The sequence below is a fragment of the Onychomys torridus genome, chromosome 12 (assembly GCF_903995425.1).
Source record: "Onychomys torridus chromosome 12, mOncTor1.1, whole genome shotgun sequence".
Classification (NCBI taxonomy): domain Eukaryota; kingdom Metazoa; phylum Chordata; class Mammalia; order Rodentia; family Cricetidae; genus Onychomys; species Onychomys torridus.
The window spans coordinates 65,946,194-65,959,917 of NC_050454.1; the positions used below are offsets into that span (position 1 = coordinate 65,946,194).

Sequence of the window (13,724 nt, forward strand, 5' to 3'; positions counted from 1 at the left end):
GTAATTGTGCAACAGGAAGAAAGATTTATTAAGATAAAATAATTTCACTGAGTAATTTTTGGAGAAGTGAAAAACTATTAATTTTATCAGCAATGTACTTGAATTTTTCCTTAGTCTTTCACTTTGTCAGAGCCAAATCTGAGTGTTAGAAAAGAAAAAGGCAGCATAAAATCAAGAAAATCAATACTTGTCAACGATAAAAGGAAAAGACAATTTTGCTACAGAATCTGCATTCAGTATTGGCATTGGAAAATCAGCAGACAAGTCAACAGAAACCAGATACATAGAATGGTTGGTAACAAGATGAATAGAAACCCCTACAAGGGAAAGAGAGTGGGCTACAGACAGTGGATCTGTAATATCTGGTAGGAAAGCTATGGACCCTATAATTCAGAGATCTGAAGTCACTGGATCCACAGCCCCCTGAGTAGCAGCTTCTAGATCCATAGCCCAGGGAACAGCAGCTGCTGGACCCAAAGCTCAGAGACCCAGCATATGTCCCCTGGCAGGGACTGCAAGGTGTGGAGCTCCTGGGGTAGTAGCAGGCTGTCTGGCAGGGGCTGGACACCACACAGGACCTCTGGCAGCTGATGGGCTCAATGCAGGTCTCTTGACAGCTGGTGTTCAGAGAAGATCCCAGCTGACAGGTACTAGGAGAGCAGCTGGTAGTGGTGTAGACCAGGTTGCTGGGGTAGGACGAACCACAGGAGGAACGCGAGGAAGGTAGGCAGTGTCCGAGGGAGCGGGAGGAGAAGTTTCCAGAGCAGCAGCTGTAGGCCATGTTGAGAGGAGATGTGAGCTCAGCTGGATGTACCTAAGAGGATTGAGTTTGAATGTCATGCTGTGGAGATCTGGGTTTATATATTCTCAGCAACAGGTGTGGTACCCAACAGTCTCATCCTTGATGTATTTGTGTGCTTCCTGGTTTACAAATGTGGAACTCAGTAATCTCTGTAATTGTAGTTGCATTTGCATAGTTTTCTGCACAGTGTATTTATGAGTTTTGTAACAAAGGCCAAAGAACTACTCCTATCTACAAAATGCCATGACTATTTTATATTAATGCCTGCCCCATGACAGCTATAGAAGCCCTTCCCATTCCTCTACTATGTGCTACCTGCCTGTACTTGGTTGTACACTCCTGCCTCTGCTAGTGAATGCTTCTTCCCTGAAACTGGAGAAGCACATAATGTTAGTTATCTGGATACTCGTTCCGTTTCCATATGGATAGGAGCATCCACGAGAATGCACCATCTTGTCAACCTCCATTACTGTTCTGCCAACCTACCTTATGGTAATTTAGTGTGTTGGCAACAGAACACAATTATACCATGGATTACAGTTACACATTATGTACTAAATTAAATAAAGACAGATTCAAAATGGATAAAAGCAACACACTAAGAAGGCCAGCTAGAGACTGGGGGTGGGGCGGCATATTTACAAGCATGTGATTGAAAAGTATCTCAACTGCAACAGTGCCACTTGTTTAATGAAGTAACTATAAGAATGAAAATGAAGGAATAGGGAGGGAATTCACAATCTTCCCATTGAACTCTTTAATTGTGTTTTTGTTGTTTTGTTTGTATTTTTATATTTTTGGTTGTGAGCCTAGTCTTTAATGGCTGAACCATCTCTCCAGCCCTTGTTTGTATTTTTAAAAAAACTATATTTTGAAATATTATACAGGCTGTCTTGGAACAAATGATGTCCCTGCCCTTTTCTCCTCAGTGCCAAGACTGAAGATGTGTACTACTTGTCCTACAGCACTCTTACACTGTTTTGTCTAGTTTCAATGCCTGAAGAATAATTTTTTGCAAATTAAACTTTTATAATTCTCTTTCCATCATCTGCATTGCTTCTGCTTCTCATGGTATTGGGTAGCCTGTGGCTTTATGTCAGTGCCGTATCCTTATACCCATCTACACTTGATTGCCTAAGTATGAAGTATATACATATGAAAAATTACCTTCTCCTCGTCTTCTTTCTTTCTTTCCTTCCTTCCTCCTCCTCTTCTTCTCTTCTTTCTTTTTCTCTCTTTCCATCTGTTCTTCTTTCCTTCCTACCACCATTTATCTTCTTGTTCTGAGCTTAAATTTTACTTTGTTATCTATTTTCATCTTTGCTTAAGTTGAAAATATGTTTACTAGACTTATTAAATTCTCACTGTATAACAACCTTTTTCTATGCTCATTGATAGAATATTCTGTATTAAACTATGTCAAAATGATATTCAGACAGAATGGGGATGTACTACTACAGTTTATGGTAATTTTTCACTTTTTTCTAATAAAATATACCCTATTTGCAATACTCATAAAAGTCAAATGTATAGTAATAGGAAAAGTACTACAATGGTAATGTAGACTTTATAAAAATCAAGGAGGGAAGATACAAAATTTTAGCTATTCCATTTTTTTACTTCTGTTCTTCAAGAAAAAATCATATTTTGTTATTTTTTGCTTCAGGATAAAAAACCTGTCAATAAGATAATAATGAAAGCGTTCTTTCCTATTTAGGTTTTTGTTGCTGTTTCATAAACAACTCTAGGTTTTCTTGAGAACAAATAGGTGTTAAATACAAACAGTAATTCTATAAGGGAAGAAATAATACAGTGAGTCATTTTTCAGGTACCCTGCTTGCTATTCAAGAACCCTTCTGTAGGCTAGTAAATGTGGAAAGTCTGTCCCATTTTTGTCTCTAGAGTTCTATAATTTTTCCTCATAAGTTGAGATAATGTTTAAAGTTTTTTGAAAAGCTCTACCTTTGAACTAAATTCATCTGAGGTTGTACTTTTTCATCTGTATAGCTCGCTATGATTATTTTTATCTAATTATCTATAGAAATGAAAAGACTGGGATAATTCCCATAAAATGTAAGACTCAGGAGTCTGCTCATGAAAAAACTTCTGACACTGGATTGTGTAGTATCATCAGTAGATGATGAAAAGGTGTCTTTTGATGTTGGGGGTATTTCCAAAGAATCTCATCCACATAGATAGTTATGACTTCAGAGCTACTTCCAATCTCTTCTCTTTAAAATGTCAATGATTCTGTCACTCACAATGACAAAATCTTGTTTTTGAAAATGATTTAGTTTAGCATCTACATGAACAAAAACTAATATCTCCAGCATTGAGATTGCCTAGTAACACTATTAAGAGCCACAGAATGTATTCTTTTCCTTATACATCACTAAGTTAGAACTCTGTAATTCGAAGAGCTACATGTGATCAAAAACACATTCATGACAGAAGTACTCCTACATGTCATTCTGAAGCACACTTCTCCCTTTAATAAATTCTTAACATTTTTCTCAAGAGATCACTTCAAAAGTTTATATGAGATCATAGACACACTGCTTGATGTGTAATAAACATATTAATAAATCCTTTGGGCTGGATAGACAGCTCATCAGTTAAGAGCACTTGTTACTCTTCCAGAGAACCAGTTCTTTTCCAGCACCCATGTCAGACAGCTCACAACCACTTATAGCTCTAGCTCCAGGGTATCTAACTCCCTCTTCTGGCCTGCAGAGCTACCCACATGCACATACATGTGCACATCCTGTCACACATATGTACACATGAACTAAAATAAAAATCAATCTTTAAAAATCCTGTACTTTCTTATAAATTTGTTCTAAAGTTAGTTGAAAACAGAAATTCCAGGGATAGAGAGATGGGTCATGGTTTAGAACACTTGCTGCTCTTCCAAAAGACAGGATTCAATTCTCAAGACACACATGGTTGCTCACAACTGTCTGTAACTACACTGTCATAAATTCACAACATCATCTTCTGATCCTCTGAGTGCACCAGGCATGTACATGGTACACAGATATTTGGGCAAACACCTACACACAAAAGATAAAATAAAGTTATTTTTTTTTAAACATGGATTCCAATAATACTGTTTCAGAGATGATTCTACAGAGGGAAATATGCTAGGAAATAAAGGAAATGAAGCAACTGTCAGCACCCAAGCTCAATTCTTTTTTTACAGGGGTTCAGCATACTTTCATGAATGTAAAAGTCATTAGGAAGAATTATATAGACTTTTTTGTAGTCAGTTTTCAGGGTGTACCCAAGACCTCTTATGCTGCTAACAGACGCTTTAAGTGTGAAGGGGTTGAGATGTTACTTTGAAATTCACAACTACAAGAAAAAATGGAAAGAAGTAAGGAAGGATAGAAGGATACAATAGACTGACAAGAAAATAGAACAATGGGAAAACATGTGAAGTCAGAGCTTTTTGTATCTCTGTGGAATGCAGAGGTATGCAGCATCAGGATGATAAGTGTTAGACAGAAAAGCCATATGCTCATAACCATAGCATCTGAACCTGTCTAAGCTTAATGGGTGAGGTCATCACCTTAAGGTGATGACTCTGAGACTGGCACCCTGATTAGAATCATTTTTATGTCCTATGAATATAAATAAATATTCAAAAGCACTATAAAGTTATCAGTTATAGATTGCTTAAAATATTGATTAATTTTCCCAGGAAAAACAGAAAAAAATAGAGAAAAACATACAAATATGTGTGCATATATATGCCTGTGTACATGTAGATGTGTGAATGCATACTCACCCACACAAACACACACATCTTATCGGGGACATATCAAAAACTTACAGAATCATAGAGATCTTACATGAGGCAGAACTGATCTGTTTAACCTGGAGCTGTGAAGCCCTTAAAGTTATGTCCTGATTTAGACAGCTGTGATTCAGGTGATAAGAAATTTCTACAGATTTACAAGACTACAGAACAAATTTGGGATTCTGGGCCTTTCAAGGATTTAGGGCCCTGGGAAATATCCCAGATCTTAGATAGCCAATTCTGACAGGCAAAATTGAATTTCTAACAGGAAGATCCTTATAAGGACACAAGGACAGAAACCAAAGTTTAGATTCCATCAGTTCTTGACTAGATTTAAATGATCTAGGCTATGGGAGTCTTTATTCTAGCAGCCTGGCAGAATGAAAAGTAACAATCTCTAGAGGAGGACAAAGTCTCTTTCCACCTGAAATGTCTATTATTTCTCAGAGCATGGAAGGAATGTAAGAAGCCTGAAACACAGGAGAGTGGTGGAAGTGAGACAGTGAATCATAGGATTCATGTAGGGCAGAAGGAAACATTAAAACAGCAGTCATGTGTCACACAGTGCTGATTCAGTCAGCAGCACATTGCATAGACAATGGGGACCCTTGGGATCAAGTTACCTAGTGATCAAGCAGCCATATTTGTTTAAATACACCCTGACATTGGAAGTTATGAAACTTGCTAACAGCACATTTTCGAAAACTCACACCCATTTTTCAGTGACACAGGACTACACCTATGTGAGGAATCCGACAATATGAAACAGGGAAATTTTGTGTTCAAGAAATAATTATACCTGGGAACAAGATATGACTGAGAAATTTGATGGGAAAATAAAAATAATGCAATTGAATTTAACTAAACAGTTAAAAATTAAGTAACTAATTTGAAAAAAATATGGATGGGGTACTTCACGATCCTAATGACAGCTGCAAACACAGTGAACTGAATTATGAGAAAAGGGAATTTGCAAACTACAGGTCATGATAAAATGATTGAAAATAGAGAAAAGACTGTAAGAGGCTTGTGGAGCTCAGTTAGAATGCATGCCTAAGTTATAACTGGATCTAAGAAAAACAAGGGGTGAATGAGGTAGGGGTAATATTTGAGGGAACATTCAGTTAAGAATGCACAAATATTAATCAAAGGTATCAATGATGAAATAGTAAAAAAGCAGTGATTGCAATGTGTCTAGTCAGTAAGGAGAGGGCTAAAGATGGACTTAGTAGATGTGACTTAGATACAGATGGCACACAGGCTCAAAAACAAAACTTCTGGTTTCTTTTTAATAAATCATCACAGAATTTAAGTCATTTTCTGTGTCAGCCCCATTTGACATTCCCAAGAGAATTCATATGCCTGAATTTTGTGCTGTCCACTAACAGTAGGGTTTCCTTATAATCCATTATAAAAAAAATTGATGTATTCAGACACTTTAGATTATTTTTCTTCACCAGGTTCTCCCTTAAACTGAGGGTTCAAGGGAAAAAAGAAATGGTCCCCTTGATCTGTGCAAGATACAAGATCTTTGCTTAAGGGGGTAGGAAAAACCTATGCCCAGGTTGGCCATGAGAGCCTACTAGGAATTCCCTTGTCTTCTCTGGCCTTAGGCATTATTTGGGAACAGACCATGACAAACAAGGTCATGCATAAATCTGGCTGGATTTCAGACCACAGCAGGAAGAACCATACTGAATAAATGCCCTCATGGCTTAAGGTGGGAGAATCAAACCCTCCAGTCAGCCAGACATAGTTGAGAATCCAGTATGACCTCAGTCCTAATATCACACACTGGATATAAGTTTGCTCTTTCCTCTTCTCTAAGGTGTTTTATCTACTTTGATTCAATTACACAAAGGTTGAGACTTGTGACTCTCTTACACTTTGGCCCCTTGGGATCATGACACTGACCACTGCCTTGCTCTCACTTTCCTAAGTTCCAGTCTTACTCAGCTTTTCTTGGCCTCTATTGTTAACATGCTTTTCTGTGACATGCATAGGTAAAACTTGGTAATCCACATGGAATAATTTTGGAAAATGAGCTTCAATGGCAATAGGTTCCATAGAATACTCAAAATAACACCCAGTTCATTAAAAAATATGAGATGCATGTTACTAGCATTCAATACCATAGAAATAAAAAAGTATTTTCTTTCACCTTCTGACAAAACACATAAAAATTAAGTCAAGAGAAAAAGGAGAGATTTTCCTAGACATGACAGAATAAGCATCAGTGTAAAACAGTCACTCATGACATGTCTGACATAACACAATTACAATGCCCATAAATATACTGTGCAGAAAACTATGCAAATGCAACTACAATTACAGAGATTACTGAGTTCCACATTTATAAACCAGGAAGCACACGAATGCATCAAGGGTGAGAATGTTGGGTACCACACCTGTTGCTGAGAATATATAAACCCAGATCTCCACAGCATGACATTCAAACTCAATCCTCTTAGGTACATCCAGCTGAGCTCACATCTCCTCTCAACATGGCCTACAGCTGCTGCTCTGGAAACTTCTCCTCCCGCTCCCTCGGACACTGCCTACCTTCCTCGCGTTCCTCCTGTGGTTCTTCCTACCCCAGCAACCTGGTCTACACCACTACCAGCTGCTCTCCTAGTACCTGCCAGCTGGGATCCTCTCTGAACACCAGCTGTCAAGAGACCTGCATTGAGCCCATCAGCTGCCAGAGGTCCTGTGAGGTGTCCAGCCCCTGCCAGACAGCCTGCTACTACCCCAGGAGCTCCACACCTTGCAGTCCCTGCCAGGGGACATATGTTGGGTCTCTGGGCTTTGGGTCCAGGAGCTGCCGTTCCCTGGGCTATGGATCTAGAAGCTGCTATTCAATGGGTTGTGGAACCAATGGCTTCAGATATCTGAATTGTGGAGTCTCTGGCTTCCCTTCCCTGGGTTATGGGTATAGATATTGCTATCCAAGTTACTTGGTGTCTCGTTCCTGTCAACCTTGTTACAGACCATTCTGGGGATCAGGCCTCTATGGAATCAACTGTTAATTCTTCATGTTCTCATATGTCAAAGTCCATGCTCTAAAGCTGCTGTTTTCCTGCTTAAGCCCTACTGATATCATATCATCTTTCCATTAACAGCTTCTTTTTTCTCCAGATTCCAGCAGGTTATAAGATCAGTGGGTCATCCAAAATTATGCCTTACTCTCTGTACTGTTGTCATACACAGATGCTATTTGCTTTCTATCCAAAAACATTTGGAAAATGAAAATTTTCATCTAATAAATTGTGCAATCTGATATCTTCATGTATTGTTCACGTTATTATTACTCCACTCATATTTTTTGTTCTTATGATTTGGAAGACTTAGAAAGATAGGTATGACTGAATTTGGGGACACACAGTTTTGCACCACTTTCTTCTTCTTTATTTGGCAGTTGTCAGTTCTAGTAAGATCATCAAATGATAGGGCTCAGCTAGAGTGTGGATTGCCTGAGATGAAGGTACATGAATTTCTGATGCGCCAGGAAAACAAAGCAATTAAAATGTGAACCAGAAATGCAAACACCAAGAATAGGATGCTACATAATTTACAATGTGAAGTCTGTATGTAAGCAAAATATTAAGTCTGGTATTTGAATGTAGATTTTCAGTCAGGAGAAAGTTGCTTTGGACAACTCTTGGGACAGACTGACATTTATGTATTGGTGTACATGCTAGTCTTCCTGCCTTCCATGGTTGGCTCATGACCCCTGCACCTCATCCATGTAAGGACAATGGCGTTAATCTTGGTTCAGGAGGTGCTATGAGTCTCCTATAACCTCCAAGGCTCAACTCCAATCAACTAAAGGGAAAGGCAGTGTTTCTACAAAGAGGTTTAATTTACTAGGCTTACCCTGTGTCTCAAAGAGAGTTGGGTGCAAATCACAAGACATAATATCTTAAAGAAGATTTAAGATTACATGTATTGTGGGCAAAAAGTAAAAAATCACTCAAAATATTCATTTTTTAATGAACTACCAGAATGCAATATTCTAGAAACATTTGGGCCATTTGTAAAGATGCTTGAAATTGTATACTTCTGTATCTGATACATGATACAGGGAATGACATTTTTCCCCTTACCTTATCTTTTATTGGTTAATGTTCATAATTTCCTGGATTCTCATAATTGTTAAAGGGAGAAATGACAGCAGATCCTTCATTGTAATATTTGATATAAACAGGTATTGTTTATATTGTATTATGTATTAATAATAAATGCAAATCAAAACAAACAAAGCCAAGGAAGCTAAACGAGATAGACGTAATAGAGTAAATCAATCCATGTGAAGTGATTTCCAGAATAATAGAAGCTCCAGAGACTTTTGGCTCTAGGGTTGCACATATATTTTTGCAAGCTCAAGAAATTATACCAGGATTTGATCTAAAAACTTTGACAAACTTCAGACCCATTTTGTACTTCATTTCCCTTCTGTCTGAAATACAAAATCTTTTCTTTTTTCTCACACATCTAATGGTTCAATGAGAATTCTTTCTCTAGTATTACCTTGATCTATGGAGCATGCTATCTCAGATGATCGTACACAGGCCATGGCATACACTGTTATATACACAGCCTCTATAAAAAAAAAAATCAAAAATACAAGAAAGCAACAGAAAGTGGCAAAGGCAATGATTCAATAACTAGGGAAAACTTTGACAGCCAATGTTATTTGGGACACACACACATACACACATATGGAACATATACATATAATTAAATTTCTATTTTGCCATTTTGCTGGAATGTTGAGACTTCGTTGGAAATAATGCTACCCACCTACTATGTCTATCATGATTGTAAATGTATTTCATCACAGGATTCTCACTTTATTTTATTTACCATGACATCATCATTACTTGTGGCTTTTATCACCACTGAAACAACAGTAATAAAACTTTGGAGAGCTTTATTAGGGTTCCTTGGTTGGATTGCGAAATCAAATTGCCGGAATTAAATATGTATTTGAAACACTTGGCCACCCTGAAGTGAAACTGACTGTTTTTATCTTCAGTGATACTTTTTTTTTTTTTTTTTTTTTTTTTTTTTTTTTTTTTTTTTTTTTGCTAATGACATGGGAACATATAGTCAGTGAGTTTTATTTGTTTTGCTCAGGTTGCAAATGCAAAACCCCCAAGCAAGACCACCACAGAGCCAATATTCGATGTAAGCACACAGAGGTTTGTTTGTTTGTTTGTTTTTTTGTTTGTATTTGTTTTTTTTTTTTTTAATAACAAAGCAAGCCCGTCCAAGCACTGGACATAGTGGGTGGAGGAGTACGGCCTTGAGCACTCACTTCAGAGGGTTTATATAGGAAAGGTTTACATGCAGAGAGTTACATATTTTGGGATTGGATGAGGGGGCTAGGGGTGAGGTAGTTCCTTGAAGTTACTGGCTGAATTATAAGCATGAGGTTACTGATGGCTGACAGGATTCAGGGTATTTACAGAGACATAAATTTTTTACTTCCTATGTCCTGCTTTTGCTGAACCCAGGACATACACATTCACATTTATTGTTCCAGTCCTATTTTCCCATAAGTTCAGTTTCTGGTCAGTTGAGTCCATTACTCCCCATATCCCGTTTTACCAAGTCCAGGATATATAGCTTTATTGTTTCAGCCTCATCGTCTTATGAGTTCGACTTCTGGTCAGTTCTAAAACTGCTGGTCAGCAAATACCTTTAGTGTGTGTGTGTGGGGGGGGAGCGTATCTCAAGAGAGCTACTGATTTTTCTCTTTCACGTTGTTTGGTATTTTGTGATTGTTGTTTGTCTTTCTTACTTTTCTAAATATATAAGTAAAAAATATTTTATTGACATGAGTGAAAGTGATTGAATACAAGTGAAATGTGTACCAAAGTCCTTTGTCAACACATCTGTGTACCCACTACTATAGACGACCCTCTTTTATAGCAGTTCTTCTATTTTTATTCTTTTGGAGAACACACAGGAACTATGTTCTATTATTCCCTCAAATTGGGTTGTTTCATCGGGTTGGAAGATTCTAGGTTTTCCTATAGATTTCTCATACACCTTTCATTTTGGTTAAGCATTTTGAAGTCATGGTTACTCATCCCCCACATCCCTATATTCTTGAACTCTGCCACCTTTGATATTCCCCTGCTCTACTTATATTATCCGTGCCAACTTAAGCTACTCACCCCAGTGGCCCCTTTCTAGTATCATGGCTTCTTTGTATTCTCTAGGCTAAATATAGAAAATGGTATTTTCAAAGCTAGAATTCATTAGTGAGACAGCATAGAGGAATTACAATTTTGTGGCAGAGAGATCTCACCCAATATGATTTGTTCTCATTTCCTTCCACTTACATGGACATGTTTCATTGTTGTAGAATATTATTTTAGGGTGTGTTACTTTTGTTTATGCTCTGAAACTTTGTTTAATGATGCAAAGACATGTTACCTTTGTTTGATAAATAAAATTCACCTGAGGTCAGGAGGCTGAGTCAGCAATTAGCTGACAGGAAGTGGTAGGGAGGAGCCAGGTGGAGAAGAGTTTTTAAGGAGGGGCAAGGGGAAGCAAGAGGACTTTTGGGGAGATGCAAGTCAGGAGAGTAGGTGAGCCACTTGCTATTCAGCCTCTCTGAGGAACAGAATTCCACCTCAACCTTTGAATCTTGAGTTGTTTAGAGATTTAGATAAGTTCCCTTCCTAGCTTTGAAAGAGTCAGTACCTGAGGGAACAGAATCCCCTATGGTTTCAGCCTTTGCTGCCGAATCACTGCTGGTAGCAGTGGAGTTGCAGTTGCTGATCAGGACAGCCATGGCTTAAAAGGCAGCAACAGTTTTAAAGGAGAACAACATTTTATGGTTTCATTCTGTTTACAGCTGAGTAACATCTCATTGTGTGTAAGTACTGTATTTTTACCCATCATTTGATATACATCTTGTTTGATTGGATTTCCTACAAGTTGTGAATGGAACCAGGACGAATATGGATGTACAAGTATCTCTGTTGTAGGATATTGTCTCTGGACTATATGCCCAGAAATTATTATAGTTAGGTTTGTTTTACTTCTGTTTCCAGTTTTTGAGAAATCTTCAGACCAATTCACACAATGTTGTACTAGTTGACACTACCACCATCAGTGTATAATGGTTTCCTTTTAATACATCCACAAGGGTGCATTCATGGTCATTTGTATTCTTGATCCTACCAATTGTGAATGGGGTAAGATAGAATCTTAAAGTGATTTAAAGCTGCATTTCCCTGATGGTTATGTATATTGAAAATTATTGTTGTTGATGTTTAAGTTTTAACTAGCCGTTTGTATTTCTTGTTTTGAGAGTTCTCAAAGTCCAGACCTGTACATGTAAGTTAAAACCCACTCCCTACTTTATTCAACAGTTTCAGAGTATCAGGCCATTTGTTGGAGTTCTTCATCCATTGGAAGCTGGATTTTGTGTAGTGTAAGGTATAGGGTTCTGTTTACATTTTTCTGCAAGTCAAAATCCAGGATTTCAAGCACCACTTGTTGAAGATGCTGACTTTGCTCCAATGTATTATTTTGTTGCTTCTGTAAAACTCAGATGGCTGTGTTTGTTTACGTTAAAAATTGTATCTTCTACTCTTTTTCATTTTTTATTGATCTTTGTACTTTTTTATGCCAATGTCAGCCTGTTTTTAATATTATGCCTTGATGGTATAATTTGTAATTGGGTATGTTGATACATCTTTTTTGCTTGAAGTTACTTTGGCTTTTCTTAGTTATATCTCTGCATAAATTTTCCTATTGATTTGTCTATGTCTGTAAAGCATGGGCCTAGAATTTTGGTTATGATTTCACTGAATTTGTAGATTACTTTCAGAAGGACGGCCATTTTCACAAGATGGTTGGTTTCTTCTAATCCATGTGTGTAGTGGATAGCCATCCCAGCATTGGCCTGGAAGTTCCAACCCCCATTGAGACTTCGGTAATGATCACGCCCACAAGGCGGGGCTGAGGAGGGAGCGGAAGACCGAGGAGGAAGAGGAAGTTGCGCTTGGTTCCCGGACCCTGGACGGTGAGGTAGACCAAGCAGAGTTCTCCAGAGAACCCTGCCAGACTACACTATACCTTTGCCAGACCCTGCAACCTACCCCTTCATTTGTAAGTTAGCCCACAAAATAAACCTCCCTTTTAACTACTTAGAGTGGCCTTAATAATTTCACCAATATCTGGCACCCAACGTGGGGCAAATTCCAAAGGCCCAGGTGGCTTCCTCCCTCAGCCTCCGCCCACCAGCCTTCCACCTCCCAGAATTCTCTTCTCTCTTGTCCCACCTACACTTCCTGCCTGGCCACTGGCCAATCAGAACTTTATTTCCACAGAGCGATATCCACAGCACATGTGCATGGAAATTCTTTTCATCTAGGGTCTTCTTTAATCTATATTCTTATTGTATTAAAGTTTTCATTGTAGTTTTCATTTCCTTATTTATGTTGATTATGAAGTATATTTCTGTTACTGTGAACAAGATTGGTTACTTTTTAGTGTGTTCTGTGATGGGTATATAGGGAGGCTATTGATAGGCATATGCTGTTTATTTAGCCACTTTTCTGAAATTACTTCTTAGTTCTAAGGGTTCTTTTTATGGAATCTTGGGTGTCTCTTATGTGTAAAATCATATTATCTGAATATAGGGATTGATTGACTTATTGTATTCTTATAAAATCATTTTATTTATTTTTATTTTCTTTTCACTATAAGACTGTAAACACTATGTTGAATGGGAGTGAAGGGATGGACACCTTTCTCTTTCCCTGACCTTAGTGAATGCTTTCTGTCTCATTCCATTAAATATGTTGGCTATAGGCTTGTCACATGTGAGCTTCAGTTATGTTGACATGAACTCCCCCATCTCTAACTTCTTCACAATGTTTATCATAAAGGAAAGTTTTATTATTCCAAAGGCAATTTCTGTATCTATTGATGTTCACATATCATTTCCACATTTGTGTGCAATTGCATGACAGATAATATTTATTGATGTATGTTTGTTGAACCAGCCCCACATTTTTGGAATGAAGCCAACTTGGTCTTGATCTTTTTGATATAATATTGAATATGATTTTCCAGCATTTTGTTGAATATTTT

At 37.8% G+C, this 13,724-nt stretch overlaps 2 protein-coding genes across 2 annotated transcripts; one reads left to right on the forward strand and one right to left on the reverse strand.

Moving 5' to 3' along the window:
- Nucleotides 1-265: 265 nt before the first annotated feature.
- LOC118593716 (keratin-associated protein 13-1-like) lies at nt 266-781 on the reverse strand. The gene has a single exon (XM_036203181.1). The coding sequence runs from the start codon at nt 779-781 to the stop codon at nt 266-268; it is 516 nt and encodes a 171-aa protein (XP_036059074.1).
- A 6,327-nt stretch (nt 782-7,108) lies between these two features.
- Nucleotides 7,109-7,633, forward strand: LOC118593715 (keratin-associated protein 13-1-like). Its single transcript, XM_036203180.1, has one exon. It carries the CDS (start codon nt 7,109-7,111, stop codon nt 7,631-7,633), a length of 525 nt encoding a protein of 174 aa, XP_036059073.1.
- Nucleotides 7,634-13,724: the final 6,091 nt, after the last annotated feature.